Source organism: Oncorhynchus mykiss, chromosome 11 (assembly GCF_057628025.1).
Source record: "Oncorhynchus mykiss isolate SJ-2025 chromosome 11, ASM5762802v1, whole genome shotgun sequence".
In the NCBI taxonomy this organism is placed as follows: domain Eukaryota; kingdom Metazoa; phylum Chordata; class Actinopteri; order Salmoniformes; family Salmonidae; genus Oncorhynchus; species Oncorhynchus mykiss.
In genome coordinates this window covers 44,197,191-44,225,000 of record NC_143032.1, presented here as the reverse complement: position 1 = coordinate 44,225,000, position 27,810 = coordinate 44,197,191, and the positions used below count along the sequence as shown (strand labels likewise).

Here is a 27,810-nt window from a genome sequence, read left to right as displayed (position 1 = left end):
ACACACACACACACACACCCTGCAGGGCCTCTGTGGTGGCTATACCTCAATCAGGTGACCTTACAATACAGCGAGATCCCAAACATATCTCTATCTCTCGCTCTCACACTCACACTCACACACACACACACACACACACACACACACACACACGTCCTCTATATTTATATCTGGAACATTATTCAGGTTCAGTGGCAGATCTCCCCGGTGTAGCGCCGTCTGGGCTGCCCTCCCAGCAATTGTGTGTGTGTGTGTGTGTGTGTGTGTATGTGTGTGCGTGTTAGAGCAGCACCCCTGGCGGTGCGGTGCGCTGCTCCTGTCGGACAGTGGTAATTCCCTCCCCCTGGGGGTCATGGGGTTAGGGATGAGGGGAGGGGAGGGGAGAGAGGAGCAGAGAGAGGGATTTAGAGATCAGCGCGCGCTGGGACAGGCGATATAGAGCTAATGGGTCAGACGACGGACAGATGACGTCACACAGCAGGGAGAGGTAGAGCGAGCACTCGATAGAAGCCTTCAATTATAGTGGGCCCACAGAGGCGGAGAGGGAGGGAGGGAAAGCTCAAAGAGAGAAAAACAAGAGGGCAGGTTGGAAGGGAAATGAGGAACGGATGGAATGCAGTTAGAGGTAGGGAGACGTGGCGCTGGACAGTGATGGCTGAGGAGCAGAGAGCACAGGACAGTGAGAGAGAGGTGGATGGTGTGCAGCTTGGCAGCCTGTCACAGCCCAAGGTGTCCTCTGTCACGGTGGTGGCCACGTACGATCGCACAGCATAGCACAGCCATGAATAAACTGTCATAATTCACTGAGATTACACACACAGTAGTGGGAGCTGCCCCACAGGGAGGGCGGAAGGGAAAGACCGAAAGGGAGGGTCACAGGCACTAAAGTGATGTCAGAGTAGGTGGGGGGTGGGGGGTGGGGGGAGGGGGGGGGGCTGAGACGTTTTGAAGTGGCGGTACGCGTGACGGGCTACGGAGTTGGAAGGGGAAGGTGGTAGAGTGGGCGACGCGCCGGCATGTTGATCGGGGATCAGTTGTGTGTGTTTTGTGCGTTAAGGTGGGCGGGGAACCTACGGGCTTCCTATTGTCAGCTCTTCCACCAGCCGTATTGTAGGCTACTGGTCTCAGCACTGTTAGCCATGTCTTAGATGCTGGAGCAGCATCGTTAGGTAGACACACACACACACACACACACAGCAGCAACACGTGTTTGTGCTGGTAAAGTGGCCTAGTCAGTAAGCGAGATGGGAGGCAGGTTTTACTGCAGGCTGTGGCCCAGAACAGGTGGCTTTATTATAGGCCTGATAGGGAGGCTGAGGAGTGTCGCACAGGTAGGATCTGTTTTCGCCGTGACACCTGTCTGCCGTTTACACTCTCAAAGCATTATAGTGCACCATTACGAGCGCTGTTAGCATCCCGCTAAGCCCCAGCCGCCACCGGCTTCCGACCGGCACGGCCCCAAAGGGATTGTGGGACTCTGGGACTCGGGATCCAGATGTTTCGGATGAATAATGAAGATGGGACTGAATTAGTTCATTGGTAAAACGCTGCAGCGTGCGTGTGTGTGTGTATGTGTGTGTGTGTGTGTGCGCGCGCAAGCTTCTTCCCGGCTCTGTTCCTTTTAAAATACAAACACACACGGTACAGCCACACACACACACACACAGAGAGAGAGAGTCGAGCACATTTCTCTCACACATTAACTTACAGGATGTAAATCAGTGTTCTTGTATCCCTGCGTGGTTCCATCTGCCACTGACTGTATCACATGCTGCCTGCTCTGTATGTTGACTCTGGCGCGTATCGTCTTTCATTTGACACGTATTCCCCCTTTCAAACCCTACCTGGAGCGGGGCACACACACACACACACACGCGCGCACCAAGGTGACCTGTTTATGTTCGTGGCGTCTCACTCAGTTCAGCAGTGCCATTGATCGGCGCCCCGGCTTGAAGCGATGAGAATAATCATGTCTGTGAGAGATTCCCGATGTGCCTTCCTTTTGTCAACTTCCATCCTCTAATCCCGTGCAGCGGGTTAGCCTTTCTCTGACAGTTGCTCTCACTGCTCCCTCAACGCCGGGGTTTGCCTTGGCAAACCTATTGAAACGCCGGCCCCTGTTCCTCCATTGGCGGGGAGCGGGAGGGCTGTCTTTGAAATGGCTCCCCTTCGCTCACAGCGCAGCACAGCTGACGTCTTCTTCTCCCAGACGGAATGAATTAGGGAGATACAATGAGACACTTGATGTACCAGTCAAGGAGCCCTGCTTGCCTGCCTGCCTGCCTGCCTGCCTGCCTGCCTGCTTGCCTGACTGCCTGCCTGCTTGCCTGCCTGCACTCCCTCCAAAGAGCACAACTAGGGCAAAGCTCGGCATCTAAAAATACAACAATGAACGCCTGTTTTCCAAGATGGCACACACACACAGCTCTTCTCTCTTCCCCATACTGCTCACTCCTGCCACACTCGATTGACAGGATGAAGGGGGAACGAGGGGAAGGAGAAGCACTCCAATGCGGCGACATGGAGGATTTGCTAACGTTCCCTTGTTTGGTTGTGTTTTGTTTGATAGGTTGCAACGCGGATGTGTGCTGACACTTATAGCTACATCCCCATCAATACATCCCTTTCTCTCCGTACTTCCTCGTCGGGTACATTTGTGTGTGTGTTAATAATTCGCCGGAGACATGAATAAAGGTGGATTGATTCGGACGACTTGTGCGTGACGGAAGTTCCTCGAACTGACAGTCCTTCCGTTGAATTTACATTGAGTTGTTCAAAATAACTTCCCCATCACATGATTCTACCACCGTACCTCACGGCACCACAAATGAGATCATCTTGTGTGTGTGTGTGTGTGTGCGTGTGTGAATCCTCTCCTAAAGTCGCTGAAGTTGTTGTCATGGAGGAAAAAGCTGAAAATAGAGTGTTGTAGGCTGCTGAAGACGCGTACAGTAGTATATCAATCTGAAAGGGGCCTGCCCCGGATGTGTCGAGGACAACAGAGAGAAAGCGTAAGGGCCGACCGAGCGGTGTGGCCTCTTCACCACATTTGTCTCAATCTTCCAGAAGTGCTCAAGCACACACACACGCGCGGTCTCTTTCTTTCTCACTCTGTCTCTCACACACATGCTCACTGTCTCGTTCTCTCTCTTACACCCACGGGAGTGTCCAGATGACGCAGGTGGGTGACCCCTGGGTGGGGGGGGGGGCTTGCGACAGGCCAGCGGAGGTGTGATGTGACCCGTAGGTCTATCTTGTCTCCAGACAGGGTAGGGATGTGTTGGGGTGCTGTCTTCCCTGATTGGCCCCAGCCAGACCCTCTCTGTCAGGCAGAAGCAGGGCCTTGGGAGAGGGGGGGGTCGCTGGGTTTGGGTGAAGAGGGTAGGGGTGGCCGTAGACGGAGTTCAAGGATGGGGTGGGGGCGAGCTGCAAAGCTCTGTAGGAGAGGACACCCCCACCACCACCACCAAACACACAGACACACACACCCCCTCACACATAGCACTGTAATGGCTGTCAGGAGGACTGGGGCGAAAGGTAAACAAGTGTAGATAAGCAGTGATTCAGAAAGAGGCCAGCTGCACACAGCCTAATCTCTTTTACATTTCTGTTTCTTCTGTTTAACTTTTATCTTATCTCAGGAACGTCTTCTCCATGCATTCCTCCTCTTCATCCCCCCTCTCTGCCTCGCTCCTCCAGCGTCCCATCAAACCCTACATACCACACTGCACCATCAACGAGACCGGACAAAAGCCACACACAGATTCATCAAACACACATACGCGCACCACACACACACACACACACTTCTTTTGAAGTGGTATGTCAAGCACATTGTGGTGTAGGCTTGATATGTACTGTACTGTAAAAAGCATTTCACCTGAGGAAAGGTCAAGGCAGGGTAAGACTCTAAGTGTAAGACTGTGGACTCCCCTGAGGGGAGGGGGGGTTGTGGGTGAGCTTGAGGGGTTATGGGTCACCAGGCTGCGTAGACACCCCCCTGGTGCACCTGGTGTGCCGTGTTCCCCCCCGCCACCACAAACAATATCAGATCTGTCTGAGCAATGTGTCACAGTGCGTTTAATTGCTTGTTCCTGTCTCCCCCCTCCCCCACAGCACTGCCGTAACTGGGTGTCAAGCCCCGAGCCCCTGGACACACCGGTGGAGCCCATGCTATCAGACTGTCCTCGCGTCTCTGCAGGTAGCGTGTGTGACTGTGGATTCAACACTCCTTACACCTTTCATCTCTCTCTCTCTCTCTCTCATTTTCTCTCTCTCGCTTTAATCTTTTCATGTGGTGTTTTGCTCCATTTCTCTCTGGCCTCTCTGTGGATGGTTTGTAGTGATGATGTCACAGCCAGAGAATTTGCCCTTAATTCAGGATTAGGCCTGTAATCCGTAATCCCGAACATGATGATAAAGATGGACCATGGTGACGGGGCCTCGACAACTGCCCGTACGTTAAATGGAACATTTGAGTGAGTGTGTCTGTGTGCATGTACCTTCATATCACTCGACGACTACCCTAATGGTGGTCATGCAGGCTTATTGTGACTACCCTCTCCTCACTTGTCGGATGGCGTCATGATCAATGTATAGGTCGACATGCATGTTTTTCCAGGGAGCCATGCCTCCCGTCGTTATCGGATCTGCCGGGTTCAAAACAACGTGGTTACACATGGTTGAGAGGACAGTGGGTGGCCCGTGAACTAACTGGTGGTCTCGTCTCCAAGAAACGTCTGCTCTATGTTATACCATATGCATCCCTAGCTAAGTTAACATGTAATATATCAACATTAATAGTCGGCCTATATGCCGGTCAGGTTGTTTATACTCATCTATACAACGGGTGGGTCTTTATCCTGCACGCTGAGTTGGTTAAAACCGCATTCCAGCCGGTGTCTATCCCACGAGTTACCACCGGCTAAGTCTATGACATTTTAATGTTACGTACTCCTACCGGCCACTGTTACGTTCTCAAAGGACTTAAAATAGGCACCGTTCAAAAGTGTTTTCTTCTTTGGTAAGTCACAAACCCTGAACGTTACACCGTGAGGTTCTGCCACTATATTCGGCAGTTATCAGGCTCGTCTTATCCCGGGCACATTTGATTGACCCGTTGGCCTGAATGACTTTGACGTCGGCGATAGTGAGAGAAAGTGGACGAGAAGTCGTCGTCCAGCTCAGCAAGTCTTTGGAGTTTGGAGGCGGGACTCTGGTCTCATGTCAAAGGTTGATTTGGTCGTCTTTGTGTCCTTGGCGGCACCGACCACTGCGCCGCCACTCACGAGAGAGTGGCCAGAGGTGACAAAAGTTGAGGGAAGGATGTCAGAAGTACCACGTCCCAGAATGTCTGCGGAGAACGCTTCTCAATTCATCCCTCTGTCCCTCCCTCCCACTCATCCGTGTCCTTGTACATCGGAGACATACACACACCCACACTCCCACCACACCAAGAGCCAACTGCACTCGTCTGAAGTCCGGCAAGCTTTAGGCTACTGGACGGCTATGGAAAATGGCGCCTGATCAGACGTACACTAAGACGTCTGAAGGCAAACCAAAGCATGCCATTGGCTGTCCGTCAGATGTGGGGTTTGAGTGGCAGTCGGCAGTGAGGATGGAGTCAGTGGCGGCACTGAAGGGACGAGTTTCCCTCCAACCAGCTATCTCACTCTCTCTCTCCCTGTGCGGTAGTGGTTATAGCGTAGGGGTTATCCATGCTGGTTGGTGTTTGGCAGATGGACATGGTGACGTGGAGACAGGCCTGTCTGGCTATTGCTGCTAATCATCTGTGAAAACAACACTGGTACCAGCATGGCAATGCCCCACTTATGGGCTGGAGGGAGGGAGGGAGGGACGGACGGAGGGGTAGTTTTGTAGCGTGGGGGTGGGGTGTCCGCTAACATCTCTGTTTATTGTTTTTAACGTGATAAAACCTGGACCGCTTCCCTGCTCGCCTGGCTAGCTTTTCTCCCACCCCTCTCTCTTTCATTTTCATTCCCTCTTTCAAAGGAATCTTCCCCTAGAAGGTCACTGCTCCAGCGCTGGCAGCGGCCTGAGAGATTGGCAGAATTTTATCAGTTAGGAGCACGCTGAACACTGCCTAAATATGCAGATAAAGTGGAACAAATCTCCTGCTGGAAAGCCTCCCCATGTGCTGTGCTGGGAGGGGGGACAGGATTTGTAGGATGGCCGGGGTTGGGGAGGGGTGGCTGGGGCCTTCCCAGGGTCTGACACACCAAGGCTGGGCTGTAGTCACAGAGCAGATAGCCAGGAGAGAGAGGAAGAATGGCAGGGATGGGCAGGCCCACTCGAGAGTCAGGCTTAGAGGCACACAACAGTGACAATGTGAATCCCCTCCTCGCACTGCAAGGTGACTTGTGTGGCTCTAGGAGAAGTGTGTGTGGCTGCTGCCTGGCCATATACTTCCCTGTGTATTTAGTTGGACAGTGAAGTTAAAACTTTTCTATACTCCAGCGTTTTGGATTTGAGATCAAATATTTAATATGAGGCGACAGTACATTCATACATACATTTACCGTTTAGAGATGATTTGTGTAGCTCGTCCCCCCGTTTGAAGGCGTCATAAGTGTTTGGACAAATTCACTTGTGTATTAAAGTAGTAAAAGGTTTATGCCTCTAACTTTCTCACTGTTTAGATAGGGGAGTGTGCGTCTGGTTCTGCCTGTGTGAGCGGGTCGATAGAATTGTAAACACAGGAGTCCGACCAAATCCACCAGGTCTGCTATAGGGCAATTCCACGCCAGTGGGAGAGTAAAATATTGTCGGTATCTCAGATAGTACTGGTAATTCTCACGTACAAACTTGTTTGAAAAGCTTTTTTAGACCTTATGATCCGTGTTGAACAAATGAATTTGTCAATTTGTATTTCAGAATGTAGACATACTATATATGTTAGTGCGCACTATAAGGACTATAATGACACCAAGATGTCTGTATCATGTACGGTTCACCGATCGTAGGGTCTTACAGGAGGCATGTGTACAGTTGAAGTCGGAAGTTCACATACACCTTAGCCAAATAGATACGTTTTTCACAATTCCTGACATTTAATCAGAGTAAAAATTCCCTGTCTTAGGTCAGTTAGGATCACCAACTTTATTTTAACGTTAAATGTCAGAATAATAGTAGTGATTTATTTCAGCTTTTATTTCTTCCATCACATTCCCAGTGGGTCAGAAGTTTACATACACTCAATTCGTTTTTGGTAGCATTGCCTTTAAATTGTTTAACTTGGGTCAAACATTTCGGGTAGCCTTTCGCAAGCTTCCCACAATAAGTTGGCTGAATTTTTGACCCATTCCTTCTGACAGAGGAGTCAGGTTTGTAGGCCTCCTTGCTCACACACACTTTTTCAGTTCTGCCCACACATTTTCTATAGGGTTGAGGTCAGGGCTTTCTGATGGCCACTCCAATACCTTGACTTTGTTGTCCTTAAGCCATTTTTCCACAACTTTGGAAGTATGCTTGTGGTCATTGTCCATTTGGAAGACCCATTTGCGACCAAGCTTTAACTTCCTGACAGATGTCTTGAGATGTTGCTTCAATACATCCACATAATTTTCCATCCTCATGATACCATCTATTTTGTGAAGTGCACCAGTCCCTCCTGCAGCAAAGCACCCCCACAACATGATTCTGCCACCCCAGTGCTTCACGGATGGGATGGTGTTCTTCGGTTTGCAAGCCTCACCCTTTTTCCTCCAAACATAATGATGGTCATTATGGCCAAACAGTTCTATTTTTGTTTCATCAGACCAGAGGACATTTCTCCCAAAAGTACAATCTTTGTCCCCATGTGCAGTTGTAAACCGTAGTCTGGCTTTTTTATGGCGGTTTTGGAGAAGTGACTTCTTCCTTGCTGAGCGGCCTTTCAGGTTCTGTCGATATAGGACTTGTTTTACTGTGGATATAGATACTTTGTACCTGTTTCCTCCAGCATCTTCACATTTTGTTGTTCTGGGATTGATTTGCACTTTTCGCACCAAAGTACGTTCCTCTCTAGGAGACAGAACGCGTCTCCTTCCTGAGCAGTTTGATGGCTGTGTGGTCCCATGGTGTTTATACTTGTGTACTATTGTTTGTACAGATGAACGTGGTACCTTCAAGCATTTGGTTCATCATTGGGAGCAATTTCCATACTTGTGGAGGTCTATAATTTTGTTTCTGAGGTCTTGGCTGATTTCTTTTGACTTTCCCATGATGTCAAGCAAAGAGGCACTGAGTTTGAAGGTAGGCCTTGAAATACATCCACAGGTACACCAATTGACTCAAATTATGTCAATTAGCCTATCAGAAGCTTCTAAAGCCATGACATCAGTTTCTGGAATTTTCCAAGCTGTTTAAAGGCACAGTCAACTTAGTGTATGTAAACTTCTGACCCACTGGAATTGTGATACAGTGAATTATAAGTGAAATCATCTGTCTGTAAACAATTGTTGGAAAAATGTATTATGTCCTAACCGACTTGCCAAAACTATAGTTTGTTAACAAGAAATTTGTGGTTGAAAAACGAGTTTTAATAACTCCAACCTAAGTGTAGGTAAACTTCCGACTTCAACTGTAGATCTCAAATGGCCACTTTCATCATGATTTTCTAAAAAACAGTTTGAGATACAATTGTAAAAAATAAAATTATAAAAAGAACTCTCTTCCTCCCAATATAATTCCTATGTGAGAATTGCCAGAAAAATCTGAGATACCCAAAAATATTTTTCCTCTCCCGCTGGCGTGGAATCGCCCTACAGGCCTACTATCCATTCTGCCTCCCTCTCTCTCCCACAGAGGTTGGGAGAGTGGAAACGATCAGTGTGCACTCCCTCCTCTCTATTATGGACCTACTCCTTAGCGATTACTCATTGTTGAACCTGATTATGAATTACAAAGGCCCAGCGTAAACACTGATTAATGGCTAACAAAAGTACGTTAATGTGTACCTGAACTTTAATTACGCGTCCTGGTCCGTTACAAGGTTCTGAACACAGGCCCGTAATTAACCCTCATTGTGTTCATCAAGATGAAGATGTTCCTATTTGATGTACTGAAGGAGTTGTTTATCTTTCTTTTTGGAAAGCACTTTTCTTTTTTTATTTTATGTTTTTTTTATTTTTTATTTATCAAGTAGTGAGAATGTTTGCATTGAGTGCTAGAACCAAGAGTGTAAAATAGAGCAATGAGAGCGAAGTCTGGTCCGTTTTACCTGAGCTCTAAGCTTTCCTAAAAGCGAGTCTGTGGAACGAAGCGGACGAGGTACAATGTGGGTCAGCTGTGTGTCTGTGTGCGTGCGTACGTACGTGGCCGTGCCGCATGCCGGTTAGGCTGAACTGCAGTGTCGTTGGTCCGGCATCTACTGTTGATCGTGAAACGTTCTTGTCGCCACCTCCACACTCCACCTACAGGTCCACGTCCGTCCGGCTGATGGATGTTTACCTGCTGAGTTAAACTGTCAGAGGAAACGCAGCCCGCCTCCTCGCCACCTCCTGTTTTCTCAGCTTGACTTTCTTTTTTGTCTTTTCTTTTTTTTTTTTTAGGGAGGGGGGTTGTCTGCTGGCTCATCGAAAGATCAAATGGGGAGAGGAAGGGGCGTCTTTCTCTCTTGTTTGTCTTTGCGGACGTTAGCGTAGCCTAGAGCTAGCGTCGCAGGAAATGGCTAGGGTAAACGTTGGTGAACCAGAGGTGAACTCTGACCCGTGATCCTGATCCCATCACGGGGCTCATCGCCGGGGATAGCTGTCGTCTGGATTTTACTGGTGCCATGCTTTCAACTGACACGCTCGTGGAAAACGCTGACCCGGCAGTGTCCTCCTCTCTGAGACCACCATAAAAAATGGCTGTTTTTTAAATTATTTTTTAGATGCAGACGGAGGTGACTGTGTCGGAGGAATATTATGGTGTTTGAGGAAGCTACTTTTTGTTTGTGGAATGGTAGATCCTGTCTACTGGTGGATTATTACAATAGACTGGAAAAATATAGTGCAGGAGCACTGAGTATATAAGGGATTCTTAGGCGTGAATGAGGGAATGAATGAGATGTCTATGTCTATGTTCAGGGGAGACACTGGCTGCTGTAATCAGCATCTCCTCCCAGGCCTCATCAGCCTTTTATCTCTCCACATTCTGCACAGCCTTTCATGTGCCTCTTCCTCTGTATAAACACACGCCACCACTACACATATTGACACAAATCATTGTGCTGCTTGTGTCATGTATTGAATTTTTCTTGCTCTCATGTCTAGGCTCAAATACTCCACCCTCCCACTTTCTCCCATGGTGGAGGGAATACAAGTTTCATACAGTTTCATGTAGACACTCGTAATTTTGCGTGGGGGTGGGGGGTTCTCCTTTTCTCTCTCCATTTCTCTCATTGTCATTTAGCAGACGCTCCTATCCAAAGTGACTTACAGGAGCAATTTGCGTTAAGTGCCTTGCTCAAGGGCATTACTTCACCTAGTCGGCTCGGGGATTCGAACCAGCGACCTTTCGGTTACTGGTCCAATGCTCTTAACCGCATGGCTACCTGCTCTCTCCTCTCTCTCTCTCTCTCTCTCTCTCTCTCTCTCTCTCGCTCTCTCTCTCGCTCTCTCTCTCTCTCTCTCTCTCTCTCTCTCTCGCTCTCTCTCTCTCTCTCTCTCTCTCTCTCTCTCTCTCTCTCTCTCTCGCTCTCTCGCTCTCTCGCTCTCTCGCTCTCTCGCTCTCTCGCTCTCTCGCTCTCTCGCTCGCTCTCTCTCGCTCGCTCTCGCTCGCTCTCGCTCGCTCTCTCTCTCTCCTCTCTCTCTTTCTCTCTCTCTCTCTCTTCTCTCTCTCTCTCCTCTTTCCTCTCTCTTTTCTCTCTCCTCTCTCTCCTCTCTCTCTCTCTCTCTCTCCTCTCTCTCCTCTCGCTCGCTCTCTCTCTCTCTCTCTCTCTCTCCTCTCTCTCTTTCTCTCTCTCTCTCTCATCTCTCCTCTCTCTCTCTCTCATCTCTCCTCTCTCTCTCTCTCTCTCTCCTCTCTCTCTTCTCTCTCTTCTCTCTCTCTCTTCTCTCTCTCTCTCTCTCTCTCTCTCCTCTCTCTCTCTCCTCTCTCTCTCTCTCCTCTCTCACCTCTCTCTCCTCTCTCTCCTCTCTCTCTCTCTCGTAGAGCATCAGAAAACATGGCGTTCATTTGCTATTCCTCTTTAAAAAGTGTTTGATCTGTGTGCTCGGGAGCAGACTGGCGGGCCCTGACCCACTTGGCTGCCTTATGTAATGAACCCCAAAAACACCATGCAGACAGGATCAGAGTGCTGGAGAGAGAGGAAAATAGTTCTAATATCCTTCCCCCCTTTTGCTCTGTCTCTGAGTTTGTTGTGCCTCTGACGGGGTCATATTTATGGCGCCGAGTGAAAAATAGAGAGGCTGGTGTGGAGGAGGTGGAGGGGGAAGAGCTTCGGTAAAGACAGTTGGAGCTGTACAGGAGATCTTACTTAGTCATTCTCTTTGTTTCCCTTTTGTTCAAGTTTCATTTCTCACATGCACAAGTACAGTGAAGTGCTTAACTTGCAAGCCCTTCCCAACACTGCGGTATTCAATCATTTTTCTACTGTATGGATTCTTTTGACGCCTGTTTTGGAGACATTGTGATGGGGGGAGAGAAATAGAATAACCTCGATTTCCATACCGACAGAAAATACAAAACTACACAACTCAAAGGTCTTGCACTGCATTTTGCGGGTTCAAATGCGTATTAACTCCTTTTGGCCCTGAATGAATAGGCTGACACAGGGTCGTAGGCCCTTGAACGTAAAGTTAGGGCGACAATATATAAAAAAAGAACCCCCTTGATACCGAAGGGAACATTGAGAGGAAGCTAATTCTTTAGGAGGGACCTATGGCAGACAGATTAAGAGCATTGTCATACCCTCCACACCTGTCTGGTAGACAATTGCTTGTGATTGTTTTGAAATGTCAGGTCAGTGGCCACGCTCTGGTAGACACCCCATTCCTCATCTCTCCCTCCTGCCCTGTTTCTCTACCTCAAAAGACTAGACTGTCTCCTCCGCCAACGGAGCAGGGACGATAGACGGGAGGTTGCTTTCTATCAAAGACCGGGTCACTTTGATCACTTTGAAAGGACTGTGTGTGTCTGTCCAATTTGATCTTGGTGTTCTCTGACGTGTGTCTGAAGTCAGATCAGAGGTAGGACATGTTGGATACCAAGTACTACCAGTCAATAGACATGATTCTACCATGGCCTTGGAGAGGTCTGTCCGTTTCCTCAGTGAGAGGAATACAGCATCAATAGTAGTTTAATGGTAACATTCCGAGCTCATTGTTGCATCCCAAAATCAATATGTTGAATGTATGTCTATATCGACTGTATGCACAGTATGTGGTTCTAAGTGTGTATAGCATGGCAGAGAATGGCAGCTCAACTGTGTGATTCCATTGAGAGTAGCATGGCTGGGAGTATTGGGTGGAATACTTGAGGAGACCAGTCGAGTCTACTGGTCCAGTAGTGGTCCCTCGTGGCTCTGTCGAGTTGATAATAAGCCGGTCAGGCTGACTTGGTAAAAGAGTGAAAACGCTGCAGCACCCCCCCCCCCCAGTTGTCACGTTGAAAACCGCCTCACCCAGCCTTTATGTCGTCTTTTGTGTTGCTGTTGGTCTCATCTTATCTCCGAGCTCTTTCTCTTATAACATCCCTTGCCTGTATCTCGCTCCGGCATTTTTTTATTTTTTTATTATGAGTGTTATGGCAACTGGTTGCTAAGCAACACAGAAGGTCAGGTAAAGTTGTTGTCTTTTTTCCCTTTTTTTTTTCTTCCCCCAGAGTAGCAGAGCTCATCTATCTATTGGTTTGTGAATGTTGGTTAGGGTTTAGTATGGATGTAGTGGAGGGTGATGCATTTAAATGTAACCTTTACGCAATATTAGTGTAAGCGTTACCAGTCAACTCTACCGGCGTTCCGCTCTCACTCACCTTTTTGGGTGTATTGTGGTCCTGTGTGGATCAGTTGGTGGAGCATGACGCTTGCAATGCCAGGGGTTTTGTGGCTTTGATGCCCACAGGGGACACCCATGGCACATACTCCATGGCATGCATAAAATATGATTATTACAGTAGTGTGAATATTGGTTAGGAAGTGTGGTGAGTATTGGGTGAATGCATGTGTGAAGCCTTATGAAAAGCTTTTTTCTTTCTAGATATTCTAACCAGGTTGGACAGATATTTCTATGTTCTATTCAGATATTACATTTCACTTTCGTGCTTTTGTCATTTACTGAACACCGATATTGGAAGATAACTAGGTGATAGCAGACACGAAACCCAAGTTCCCCCAAGATGCGATCTCCTATCACATCCGTTTCATATGTGGTCATTAGAGGTTGATTATAGTCCTTGCATAGATCTGACATTGTTGGTCTATTTCTATGTTATTTATGCATGTGTGAGTGTAGCCTGTGTGCGCATGGACTGGGTAGTGATGAGATATTTAGAGCTGGCAGAAGCAGTAGCAGAGTAATGATAGCTTCGTATGAATGCTAAGCAGATGTAACATGTTAAGGAAGCCCCGTGTATGGTATTGGCTCCCTGGTTCACCCTTGCACTAGGTAAACTGTACCCAGGAGCGCTTTCGTTCTTTTCCGCCGTCTTCCCTCCTCACACACTCCGCCCATCATCTCAAGGAAAGGGGAGAAAATGGAAAAGAGCCCGAGCTGTGCATAAATGAAGGTTCAACCAGGTTCAATGAAACACTTATACAATTTGCTGCAATATAGTGGATTTTATAATCTCATTATCATCTTAGTGCCAGATTTGCCCATGAGGGCTGTGCCGTACTCGCTGTTATTAGCTTCTGAGATTTGTCCATTTGTCCTTCTGCTACCCAAGTCCCTCAGCCAATCACAGTGCTTCAATCTCCAAGGCAACCCCCTCTTTTTTATTTGTTCGTCATTTCCCCTCCATACCTCCTGCTGCTTTATTTACGGGAATTTGGACTTGGGGGCTTTGCTACAGGCAAACAGAATGCAATCGACTCTTACACGGAATCTACGCTGCTTTCGTCTTGCCAAAGCTATAGGTGTTGTCGGTGTGGATGTGTTCCTTCCCGCTGTCTTCTCGAATGTTTCACTGTATGACAACAGCACGGTATGCAGTAAGGCATGTGTCCGGGTGTAAATTGTCCCCTGGTTGAACTCTAGCCCCCCCCCCCCCCCCCCTAGTTGAGCCCACCATGCAGGTCAAAAGGGTGAGCACAGCACACGTACAGTATGCCCCATGGCCAGGTTTCCCTCTGCCTGTCGTGGGCTGCCAGGTCAAGCCTCTTAACTCTCCATGTGGACGTCCTTCTCCCTCATCTTTAATTGTATAACGGTATGTGCCATTTAGCAGGCGACTTAGTCACGCCTGCATGACATCTCACGTCACCGCCCGGCCGAGGCGCTTACAGGTCAAAAGGAGATTAGTGCCTGGCGACATGGATCTTATTGGCCTGTAGCACATCCCGTTCACGCCTTTACCCTAGAGGTGTCGCACAACTTAAATTGCGCGCGCATGATTAGGGGGGGTTGATGGACTGTTGTGTTACGGTGTTGTCTAATCGGTCTTTAACCTCCGTGTCTCTTCGTTTGGTGGCCATGGTGTAGTTGTTGACGTACTGACTTAGACGGACGGTTCCACAGCTGCACTACTCAAGATACGCGGCTGGTCACTCGCAACAAGTGGATGGATGTGAGCTTGGACAGCGGAATGGGTGACGCGTGGTCGCGAGGTCCCATGAGGTCCTCAGTACCTCTCACGTTAAAGGGGGTTATAAATAGACGAACGTGTGAGCAGTGTGTGTGCATGTGTGTTGGCCGGCAGAGGGTTAATCTGTGGAAGGCGGGCAAGCCGATTGTTTACTCTGTTTACCCAACCGACCGTGTGATCAGCGCCAGCTCCCACTAATGCCTTCAGACATTGATGCCGTCCCATTACCGGTAGCATCAGCGTCTCCTCACATCACTCTAAATGGGGGAGGAGGATGAACCAGGGGGGTGTGAGGGCTTCTTCACCCATTAATGGTCTTCTGTGACATGGGTTTCTAGCAAGATATCTGCCCCCGTGTTGGGTGTTGCTGGATATAGTACGGTTAGCTCTCGTTAGCCCAATTTAGCCTTGGTTAGCCCCATTCTCTGTGAGTGACTGGTTCTTTGTGTGGGGGGGGGGGGTCTGATGAACACACGTTTAGTGTCTCTTTCCCTTTCCTGTCAGGATCTCTGCCATGGTAAACAGCAGCACTGTCACCATGGACTCCCTCTCCACAGGCCACGCTTTGTCCTCTCTTTCACGGGAGAGACTCCTTGGTTTATATCATCCTCGATTCCCCTTTTTCTTTCGTTGCCTTGTTCCCCTTCTCTGTCATTCGTGTCATGACGCGCAGGTTATACGTTTGTTCACGGAGCCAATTCGTTAGGTTTAGTTGCTAATGGGGCCCCTTTAGTGTGACAGGGATTGATAAGGCTGGGGGAGATGAGAGGAGAGGCTGTTTGCACAGAGGCCTGGCTAGACTCGACAGACTGTCTGCTGGAGGCTGGATAATTACAGTGAAAGCAGAGCAGAGACGCACCAGGACAAAACACCCAGAGATCACTAATCAATGCATTAAAGACTGTGTTGTGTCAGCGTTTTGTTTGCGTTGTGTTATTTTTGCTGATAGCGTTTACCTTTTCCTGTTTAGTTAAAACACATATTTTGATATGTTGTGGCAGTCTTCCCCCGTTCTCCTTTGTTTTCTTTTTCACAATTAGGTTATAATGAAATGCACATTTAATGTGATTGTAAGGAAATAAAAAGAGAACAAACACAACAAGCTCTGAGAATATATTAGGAATGTACATAATGGCAGGGAGATGATTAGGGGGAAAAAAGCCTCCTTGAAGGTCCTTGAGTCGTAATCAGCCTGAAATTACAATATTTTTGTCTGAATTTTTCTTACTTATTTCTATAATTATGTAAACAACGTTGACAGAGATTTGTGCGGCAGAGTTGTGTGAGGGTGCAGCGGTGACCTTGGACCATCCAGCGTACACTTCCTTTGACAGATAAAACTTTATTAAGACCCATCTCCAGGAAGGGGGACAAACAGCCCGTTATACCAGCGTGCTCGAGTATTAGGGAAATATCGCAATTAGAGGAGGATTTCCTCCAGCTAAAGCACCAAAGAGCAGCCTGGGTAATAAGCGCAGGGCTTGTTTGTGGCCTGGAAAGGTGTAATTCTAAACTGCTTTGAGAGTGCTGTGCTCATTGTGCCTGGGAGTAATGAGATAGGCTGCACTGATCCCTCTGTGATGCTATGACTTCTAATCCTCTTCCTCTCCTCCTCGCTCTCTTCCTCTCCTCCTCGCTCTCTTCCTCGCTCTCTTCCTCTCCTCCTCGCTCTCTTCCTCTCCTCCTCGCTCTCTTGGCACGGCCCTCGGCAGTCATCTCGCCTCCACATGGGCATCCCTGGTATTACCCCACATACTGAGGAATCAGGACAGGTACCACACCAGGTACCCCCCATTAACACAAAGGTCCTGGACCCTCACTTCAGATCATCATTAACACCAATGTCCTGTACCCTCAAACCCCAAATTGTAATCAACACCATTAACACAAAGGTCCTGTACCTTCAACCCCAGGTCATCATTAATACCATTAACACCAATGTCCTGGACTCTCAACCCCAGGTCATCATTAACACCAATGTCCTGGACCCTCAACCCCTGGTCATCATTAACACCAATGTCCTGGACCCTCAACCCCAGATTGTAATTAACACAAAGGTCCTGGACTCTCAACCCTAGATCATCATTAATACCATTAACACAAAGGTCCTGGACTCTCAACCCTAGATCATCATTAATACCATTAACACCAATGTCCTGGACCCTCAACCCCAGATTGTAATCAACACCATTAACACAAAGGTCCTGGACTCTCAACCCTAGATCATCATTAATACCATTAACACAAATGTCCTGGACCCTCAACCCTAGATCATAATTAATACCATTAACCCCAATGTCCTGGACCCTCAACCCTAGATCATCATTAATACCGTTAACCCCAATGTCCTGGACCCTCATCCCCAGGTCATCATTAACACCAATGTTCTGGACCCTCAACCCCAGGTCATCATTAATACAATTAACACAAAGGTCCTGGACCCTCACCCCAGATCATCATTAACACCAATGTCCTGCACCCTCAATCCCAGGTCATCATTAATACAATTAACACAAAGGTCCTGGACCCTCACCCCAGATCACCATTAACACTAATGTCCTGGACCCTCAACCCCAGATTTTAATTAACACCATTAACACCAATGTCCTGGACCCTCAACCCCAGGTCATCATTAATATAATTAACACAAAGGTCCTGAACTCTCACCTCTAGATCGTAATTAACACCAATGTCCTGGACCGTCAACCCTAGATCCTCATTCATACCATTAACACAAAGGTCCTGGACCCTCAACCCCAGGTCATCATTAACACCAATGTCCTGGACCCTCAACCCTAGATCATCATTAATACCATTAACACCAATGTCCTGGACCCTCACCTCTAGATCGTAATTAACACCAATGTCCTGGACCCTCAACCCTAGATCATCATGAATACCATTAACACCAATGTCCTGGACCCTTACCCCTAGATCGTAATTAACACCAATGTCCTGGACCCTTACCCCTAGATCATAATTAACACCAATGTCCTGGACCCTCAACCCTAGATCATCATGAATACCATTAACACCAATGTCCTGGACCCTCAACCCTAGATCATCATGAATACCATTAACCCCAATTTCCTGGATCCGCCTGTTTGTTTATTTTGAACTCATAATTTAATAAAGAAGCTTTAGGCTTAATACTGTCACTCTTACTCTCACACTTGTTACTGACGCAACACACCCACACCTGCACACTCCCTCACACCTATGCTGCTGCTAAATGATTATTGATTAGATTCATGACTACCATTACGCTGCTGGTCATTGATTATTGATTGCCATTACCATTAGTATCTATCTATGTATCCTGCTACTGGTCACTCTGACTCCTGTTTACATATATACACTGAGCATACAAAACATTATGAACACCGTCCTAATATTGACTTGCACTGCACCCCCCCTCCTAAATTACTATTATGGATCTGTTTGAAGAATGAAAAAAAGTTCATGAGCAAAGCAGCCTAGTCGTAATCATGTTTGGTAAGTTGATTACTATTCCACTTCCCAGTCTACTCTCTACTGTTGCTGGTTGAAACCATGACTCACGGTTAGCTGTGTAGCAAGGCTGAACCACCTCTAGTAGGAAGATTCAACGACAGGCTATTTAACATGCAAAACTTTCATTTAACTGTGTGTATAGTTGTGTATATACAACCAAATAAAAGCTTATTTTGCTCAAATGTTGTGCACAAATTTGCTTACCTCCCTGTTAGTGAGCATTTCTCCTTCTCCCAGATAATCCATCCACCTGACAGATGTGGCATATCAAGGAGCTGGTTAAACAGCATGATCAATACAGAGGTGCACCTTGTGCTGGGGACAATAGAAGAACTCTGTGCAGTTTTGTCACTCAACACAATGCTACAGATGTCTCAAGTTTTTAAGGAGGGTGAAATTGGCATGCTGACTGCAGGAGTATCCACCAGAGCTCTTGCCAGAGTATTAGTGTTCATTTCTCTACCATAAGCCACCACCAATGTAGTTTTAGAGAATGTGGAAGTAGTCCAACCAGCCTCACAACAGCAGACCACGTGTAACCACGCCAGCCCAGGACTTCCACACCTGCGGGATTGTTGTCTGAGGAGGAGGGGGGGATTCTGAGGAGTATTTCTGTCTGTAATAAAACCCTTTTGTGAGGAAAAACGTATTTCTGATTAGCTGGGCCTTGCTCCCCAGTGGGTGGGCATATGCCCTTCCAGGCCCACCAATAACTGTGCCCATTTATTTAAATTGACTGGTTTCCTTCTATGATCTGTAAATCAGTCAAATCTTTGAAATTGTTGCATGTGTGTTTTTATGTTTGTTCACTATACAATGAGTGCACAAACATTAAGAACACCTTCCTAATATTGAGTTGCACCCTCTTTTGCCCTCAGAACAGTCTCAATTCGTCAGGGCATGTACTCTACAAGGTGTCAAGCATTCTACAGGGATGCTGGCCCATGTTGACTTCAATGCTTCCCACAGTTGTCAAGTTTGCTGGATTACCTTTGGGGTGGTGGACCATTCTTGATACACACAGGAAACTGTTGAGAGTGAAAAACCCAGCAGTGTTTCAGTTCTTGACACAAAACGGTGCCCCTGGTACCTACTACCATACCCTGCTCTCAAGTACTTACATTCTGTGTCTTGCCCATTCACCCTCTGAATGGCACAGATACACAATCAATGACTCAATTGTCTGAAGGCTTAAAAATCCTTCTTTAAACCTGTCTCTTCCCCTTCATCTACACTGATTGAAGGGATTTAACATGTGACATCATAGCTTTCACCTGGTCAGTCTATGTCATGGAAATAATGTTTTGTATACTCGGTGTACATTACCATTAGTATGTTACCATAATTATTTATATATTGCTGATATCAGTCACTTTTCAGCCCTGGTTACATGTACAGTTGAAGTCGGAAGTTTACATACACTTAGGTTGGAGTCATTAAAACCCGTTTTTCAACCACTCCACAATTTCTTGTTAACTATAGTTTTGGAAAGTCGGTTAGGACATCTACTTTGTGCATGACACAATTGTTTACAGACAGATTATTTGACTTATAATTCACTGTATCACAATTCCAGTGGGTCAGAAGTTTACAAACACTAAGTTGACTGTGCTTTTAAACAGCTTGGAAAATTCCAGAAAATTATGTCATGGCTTTAGAAGCTTCTGATAGGCTAATTGACTCCATTTGAGTCAATTGGAGGTGTACCTGTGGATGTATTTCAATGCCTACCTTCAAGCTCAGTACCTCTTTGCTTGACATCATGGGAAAATCAAAAGAAATCAGCGAAGACCTCCGAAAAAATTGTAGACCCCCCCAAGTCTGGTTCATCCTTGGGAGCAATTTCCAAACGCCTGAAGGTACCACGTTCATCTGTACAGACAATAGTACGCAAGTATAAACACCATGGGACCACACAGCCGTCATACCGCTCAGGAAGGAGACATGTTCTGTCTGCTAGAGATGAACATACTTTGGTGTAAAAAGTGCAAATCAATCCCAGAACAACAGCAAAGGATCTTGTGCAGGTGCTCGAGTAAAAATTTACAAACGTATCTATAGCCACAGTAAAATGAGTCCTATATCGAAATAACCTGAAAGTCTGCTCTTCAAGGAAGAAGCCACTGCTCCAAAATCGCCATAAAAAACTCAGACTACAGTTTGCAACTGCACATGGGGACAAAGATTGTACTTTTTGGAGCAATGTCCTCTGGTCTGATGAAACAAAAGTAGAACTGTTTGGCCATAATGACCATCGTTATGTATGCATGAAAAAGGGGGAGGCTTGCAAGCCGAAGAACACCATCCCAACCGTGAAGCACGGGGGTGGCAGCATCATGTTGTGGGGGTGCTTTGCTGCAGGAGGGACTGGTGCACTTCACAAAATAGATGGCATCATGAGGAGGAAAATTACGTGGATATATTGAAGCAACATCTCACGACATCTGTAAGGAAGTTAAAGCTTGGTCGCAAATGGGTCTTCCAAATGGACAATGACCCCAAGCATACTTCCAAAGTTATGGCAAAATTAACTTAACAATAAGGTATTGGAGTGGCCATCACAAAGCCCTGACCTCAATCCTATAGAAAAATTGTGTGCGAGCTAGGAGGCCTACAAACCTGACTGTTACACCAGCTCTGACAGGAGGAATGGGCCAAAGTTAATTGTGGGAAGCTTGTGGAAGGCTACCCGAAATGTTTGACCCAAGTTACACAATTTAAAGGCAATGCTGCCAAATAGTAATTGAGTTTATGTAAACTTCTGACCCACTGGGAATGTGATGAAAGCAATTAAAGCTGAAATAAATGACTCTCCACTATTAATCTGACATATCACATTCTTAAAATAAAGGGGTGATCCTAACTGACCTAAGACAGGGAATTTTTACTGGAATTAAATGTCAGGAATTGTGAAAAACACATTTTAAATGTAGTTGGCTAAGGTGTATGTGAACGTCCAACTTCAACTGTATATCCTACCACCAGTCATTTTTTATGTATAAACCCACCTCTACCTCTCCTGTACTCCTGCACACTGAATAAGGTACTGGCACCGACCTGTATATTCTTGCGTTTTCGGGTTTCTTCAAACGTTATCGTACTTCTTGTGTGTTTTATTCTATTTTCTATTGTTATCAATGTTATTATTAATATTACTATAACTACGTTGTTTGGAAAGATCTATCAAGTTAAGAATTTGACTGTATTGTTTATCCTGTGCACGTGGCGAATAAACGTTGAAACTATTCATCTAAGTTGTAATGGCCATGGGGATCTGCATAGTACTTCCTACAAGCAGAAGGAAGGTATGTGGGAAATCTCTTTCCCCCTTCTATCTCTCCAAAGTGTGCCCTTGTTTGTCCCAGGGGCCTTCTCTGTGTCGCCTGTCATAGTGGGTTGTGTTGAGAAGTGAGAGTCCTGGTGTGACTGTCTGTCCAAGCTGTGAGGAATGCTCCACTCCCACTGGTCTGATCTGGCTGACCAACTGCCTGCCCCCCTCGTTACAAACTACTGAGCAAGCGGAAAACCACGCCTGTCCTGCCATGGGCTCACCTCCTATCTAATCAACACGCACGGGCGACTGTCCACACACACACACACACACACACACACACACACACACACACACACACACACACTCGCACTCAAACACACACACACACACACACACACACACACACACACACACACACACACACACACACACACACACACACACACACACACAGAGCTGTCTCTCTCTTCCCTTATGAGATGTGTGGGGCTGGGCCAGGGGCGAGGGCCTTAGGCCAAGTAGTGGACATGTGTATCAGGTACCTGAGATTTACAGTGGAGGGAGAAGAGGGGAGGGGAGGGAAGATTTGGGCTGCAGTCTTCTGACTCGGATGGCAACCTTCCTCTCAGTCACCTGACCCTAGGCCTAGCCCCCTCCCCGATATTAACAGGACCCCCGGCTGCTATGGAGACCATTTGTCTCAGTTGTGCCCGGGAAAGGGGAGTAATCTTGGAAACCAAAATTCCGGAATCCATGGCGCCATTTTAATCTTCCTTTATTTGCCTTTAGCTGTGCTTTTAAACGTAGCGTACGCCACTCTCTGCTCCTCCCCTATAACATGCCAGATAGGGCATGTGGTGCAGCGGTCTAAGGCAACGCATCTCAGTGCTAGAGGCTTCACTACAGACCCTGGTTCGATTCCAGGCTGAATCACAACCTACCGTGATTGGGAGTCCCATAGGGCGGCGCACAATTGGCCCAGCGTCGTCCGGGTTTGGTAGGACATCATTGTAAATAAGAATTTGTTCTTAACTGACTCGCCTAGTTAAATAAAGGTTACATAGAAATAAATACAATTAAAACAACAAAACACGACACACCAAGTCAATTACTGATAGTTAAAGCATGAGCTGCGTGCATGGCAGAGTTTGTTTAAAACTCGTCTTGATCTCTAAGCGAGGTTGGCAACGACTGTTGTAGCTCATCGGGAGAGGTGGAAGTGAATTGCATTTGGCACCAGGTCGCTATCAGCCAGTAATTAGTATAGCTAACATCGCAGATGAAAGAGTCAAGTCTAGGTCAGGGTAAGGACTTCAAGGATCTTATCGGGTTAAGGTTAGAGGCCAATCTCTCCCCCTGAGTTTAAGCTGATGCCGTGCCTGCCCAGATTTGCTGAAATCTGCACCGACCTTTGACCGCGAGGCGTCGCGGCTGGTCACGTGTCAAGCCGGTTCCTGCTGTCTGTGCTGGACGAGCTAGCATTAGGCGTCGCCACAGAGATCGAGAGGGAGACCTGTCCTGCTCCGGACCAGCCCACCCCACGGGCTCACACACCATCAGGCATCTGACACAGATGTAACCCAACAGCTTAAACCCCTGCTAAGCATTCCTGCCCCAGCCTGTCTCCTGCTCCAACCTTACTGGGTCTGTCACACTGGGACAAGTGCTCCTTCAGAAGGCAAGGCAGCAGAATACGGCACAGCATAGTGGAGACATATTTGTTTGGGGGGGGGTGGGGTTTGGTTTGGGCGATATCTTATTTTCCTGTAAAAATTGACTAATCACGCAGTAGAATTTCTTCATGAAAATCATTAATAGCATAATGCCATCGTAATCTCATAATACTTTACTCCACAAGTCACCAGCAAATACAGTGATGTGAAATTGTCTATTTTGAAAAGCAAGTAGTTGAAAGTATCTCTCTCTCTCTCTCTCGTAAATGTAGCTGACAGTTGGTGTTTGTGGACAAGTCAAACAAATGATGTCTTTACTGACTGAATCATGCATGACCTTTGACTTGTCTCACTCTTTGGACTGAATACTTGGTTTATATAAGAATATATTTATTGAGTAATTCTGCATTAGTCAATCTTATCCAAACTCATGCTGGATTGTGGCAGGGGTGTAAAGTACTTTAGTAAAAATGCTTTAGTTTTTTGTGGTAACTGTAGTTTTTTACTTTTACTTCACTACATTCCGAAAGAAAATAATGTACTTTTTACTCCATACATTTTTTCCTGACACCCAACAGTACTCGTTACATTTTTAATCCTTAGCAGGACAGGAAAATGGTCCAATTCACGCAATTATCAAGAGAACATCCCTGGTCATCTCTACTGCCTCTGATCTGGTGGACTCACTAAACACAAATGCTTGATTTGTAAATTATGTCTGAGTGTTGGAGTGTGCCCCTGGCTATCAGTAAATATAAAATGTATGAAAAATGGTATCTGGTTTACTTAATATAAGTAATTTGAAATAATGTATACTTTTACTTTTGATACTTAAGTATATTTGAGCAATTACCTTCACTTTTAACACTTGAGTATATTTGAAACAAACTACTTTTAGACTTTTACTCAAGTAGTATTTTACTGACTTTCACTTTTACTTGAGTCATTTTCTATTAAGGTATCTTTACTTTTACTCATGTATGATAATTGGGTACTTTTTCCAGCACTGGATAGTGGACACAAAAGAACTGTGCCATTTCCTTTATTTCTAATTGCGTAATTGGCAACAAAGTTGGAATAATACCCTACCACGGTGTTCACCAAACTTTTCTGAGTCAAGATCACTTTCTGAGTCAAAATGCAAACCAAGATCTATATCTCAGATCTTTTTTTTAACATGACTTAAAAAACTTACCCCTATGAAACATTAGCCTGTTAAAAACAGTACTGTAGCAATGAGGTTTGTGCAGTAAGCTATAGGCCCAATACATTATCATCGCATACGGGCTCTGCTTGAATTGCCCTGCCAATGCATTGTTGTTCAGACCACTTTTTACAATTATATAAAACAAATTTAGGTAGGTTATGTGATCACAGCAGTAATACATCCGTTGTTGTATTACTTGTGAGGCACAGCTGAGTGAGCATACATTTAAATAATTGTATATTTATTTTACTGGGCTGATGGTGCCTGCATCTGATGGCCAGTCTCAGCGAAGAGAGAGAACTGCAGACTGAGGGTCCGCTTCTCAACATCCCTCTGCTCTCCCTTTCCTCTACTGACACTGACCAAAAACAGACACTGTCTTCCAGCTGATGGGGAAACTCGAGTCGCACCGCATTATTTCTGCCTAATGCACAAATTCATGTTGTTACTCCTATTTGTCACTGATCTGTACTACTCCACAACTTTGTCCCTGACCTTTTTGGAGAGCTCCTTGGTCTTCATGGTGCCCCTTGCTTGGCGGTGCCCCTTGCTTAGTGGTGTTGCAGACTCTGGGGCCTTTCAGAACAGGTGTATATATACTGAGATCATGTGACAGATCATGTGACACTTAGATTGCACACAGGTGGAATTTATTTAACGAATTATGTAACTTCTGAAGGTAATTGGTCGCACCAGATCGTATTTAGGGGCTTCATAGCAAAGGGGGTGAACACACCACTTTCCTGATTTAAATTCTTAAACAACTTATTTTTTTTTCATTTTGCTTCACCAGTTTGGACTATTTTGTGTATGTCCATTACATGAAATCCAAATAAAAATCCATTTAAATTACAGGTTGTAATGCAGCAAAATAGTAAAAATGCCAAGGGGGTGAATACTTTTGCAAGGCACTGTACCTAATTCTATCAGCATGTCGATTGCAGTACATGAGCGAGTAACACACTCGACCACTGCTACTCTAACTTCCACGATGCATATAAGGCCCTCCCCTCCCTCCTTTTGGCAAATCTGACCATGCCTCCATCTTGTAGCCCCACTCCTATAGGCAGAAATTAAAACAGGAAGTGCCAGTGCTTAGGTCTATCCAACGCTGGTCTGACCAATCAGATTCCACGCTTCAAGATTTCTTCGATCACGTGGACTGGGATATGTTACGGGTAGCCACGGACAACATTGACGTATACACTGACTTGAGCAAGTTTATAAGGACGTGTATTGGAGATGTTTTACCCACTGTGACTATTAAAACCTTCCCAAACCAGAAACCTGTGGATTGATGGCAGCATTCGTGCAAAACTGAAAGCACGTACCACCGCATTTAATAATGGCAAGGCGACTGGAAACATGACCGAATACAAACAGTGTAGTTATTCCCTCCGTAAGTTAATCAAACAAGCAAAGCGTCAGTATAGAGACAAAGTGGAGTCGCAATTCAACGGCTCAAACACAAGACATATGTGGCAGGGTCTACAGGCAATCACAGAAAGAAAACCAGCCCTGTCGCGGACATCGACGTCTTGCTCCCAGCCAATTAAACAACTTCTTTGTGTGCTTTGAGGACAATATTGTGCCACCGACATGGCCTGCTCCCAGACTGTGGGCTCTCCTTCTCCGTGGCCAACTTGAGTAAAACATTTAAATGTGTTAATCCTCACAAGGCTGCCGGCCCAGACGGCATCCCTAGCCGTGTCCTCAGAGCATGCGCAGACCAGCTGGCTGGTGTGTTTACGGACATATTCAATCAATCCCTTTTCCAGTCTGCTGTCCCCACATGCTTCAAGATGGCCACCGTTGTTCCCTGTTCTCAGCTCCTGTACTCCCTGTTCACCCACGACTGCGTTCCTCGGTATACATATCACCGACAAACTGAAATGGTCCACGCACACAGACAGTGTGGTGAAGAAGACGCAACAGCGCCTCTTCAACCTCAGGAGGCTAAAAAATGTGACTTGTTACGTTCCCCAGTCCCTATGTTGTGGTTTGTGTATTTGTATGTATTTCAGGAAATGGCTTCCTGAAATCCCCCAAGCAGCTGATTGGTCGACTCCATGCCAAGTTGGAGCTGACCCCGCCCTCTCTTCAGAGGACGCAGCTGTCTTCAATGACCAACTCCTTCTCCAGCTATATAAGCCAGTGTTCTGTTGCTCAGAGAGGAGAGCTGAGGGTTATATCATGTGTGGGTGGCATTTTTCTATGGCTGGCCATGCTTTCCACCTGGCTACCCCTACCCCGGCCAACAGCTCAGCACCCTCTGCAGAAACAATCTGGACCCTCTTTCTAAAATGATATGCCGAAATTGTTGCAACCCTTATTACTAGCCTGTTAAACCTCTCTTTTGTATCGTCTGAGTTCCCCAAAGATTGGAAAGTTGCCGCTGTCATCCCCCTCTTCAAAGGAGGAGACACTAGACCCAAACTGTTATAGACCTATATCCATCTTGCCCTGCCTTTCTAAAATCTTTGAAAGCCAAGTGAACAAACAGATCGCCGACCATTTCGAATCTCACCGTACCTTCTCCACTATGCAATCTTGTTTCCGAGCTGGTCATGGGTGCACCTCAGCCACTCTCAAGGTCCTAAACTATATCATAACCGCCGTCGATAAAAGACAGTACGGTGCAGCCGTCTTCATCGACCTGGCCAAGGCTTTCGACTCTGTCAATCACCGCATTCTTATCGGCTTACTCAATAGCCTTGGTTTCTCAAATGACTGCCTCGCCTGGTTCACCAACTACTTCTCAGATAGAGTTCAGTGTGTCAAATCAGAGGGCCTGTTGTCCGGACCTCTGGCAGTTTCTATGGGGGTGCCACAGGGTTCAATTCTCGAGCCAACTATTTTCTCTGTATACATCAATGATGTCGCTCTTGCTGCTGGTGATTCTCTGATCCACCTCTACGCAGACGACACCATTCTGTATACATCTGACCCTTCTTTGGACACTGTGTTAACAAACCTCCATACGAGCTTCAATGCCATACAACACTCTTTCCATGGCCTCCAACTGCTTTTAAATGCTATTAAAACTATGTACATGCTCTTCAACCAATTGTTGCCCGCACCCTCCTGACTAGCATTACTACTCTGGACGGTTCTGACTTAGAATATGTGGACAACTACAAATACCTAGGTGTCTGGTTAGACTGTAAACTCTCCTTCCAGACTCACATTAAGCATCTCCAATCCAAAATGAAATATAGAATCTTCCTATTTCGCAACAAAGCCTCCTTCACTCATGCTGCCAAACGTGCTGCCGATCCTTGTTACGTTCCCCAGTTTATGTGTTGTAGTTTGTGTATTTGCATGTGTTTATTTCAGGAAATGGCTTCCTGAAATCCCTCAAGCAGCTGATTGGTCGACTCCATAGCTAATTGGAGAGCTGACCCCGCCCCCTCGTC

At 46.5% G+C, this 27,810-nt stretch overlaps 1 protein-coding gene across 8 annotated transcripts in view; it reads left to right on the top strand.

Annotated features, from left to right (window-relative positions):
* The window catches only part of LOC110535712 (family with sequence similarity 172 member A), a 246,421-nt gene that overhangs the window by 168,198 nt on the left and 50,413 nt on the right, over positions 1 to 27,810 (top strand). For all 8 annotated transcript variants that reach the window (XM_021620906.3, XM_021620902.3, XM_090190183.1 and 5 more), the window contains exon 10: positions 4,117 to 4,201. In XM_021620906.3, the coding sequence (XP_021476581.3) occupies positions 4,117 to 4,201 (85 nt within the window). The remainder of the gene's footprint in view (positions 1 to 4,116; positions 4,202 to 27,810) is intronic.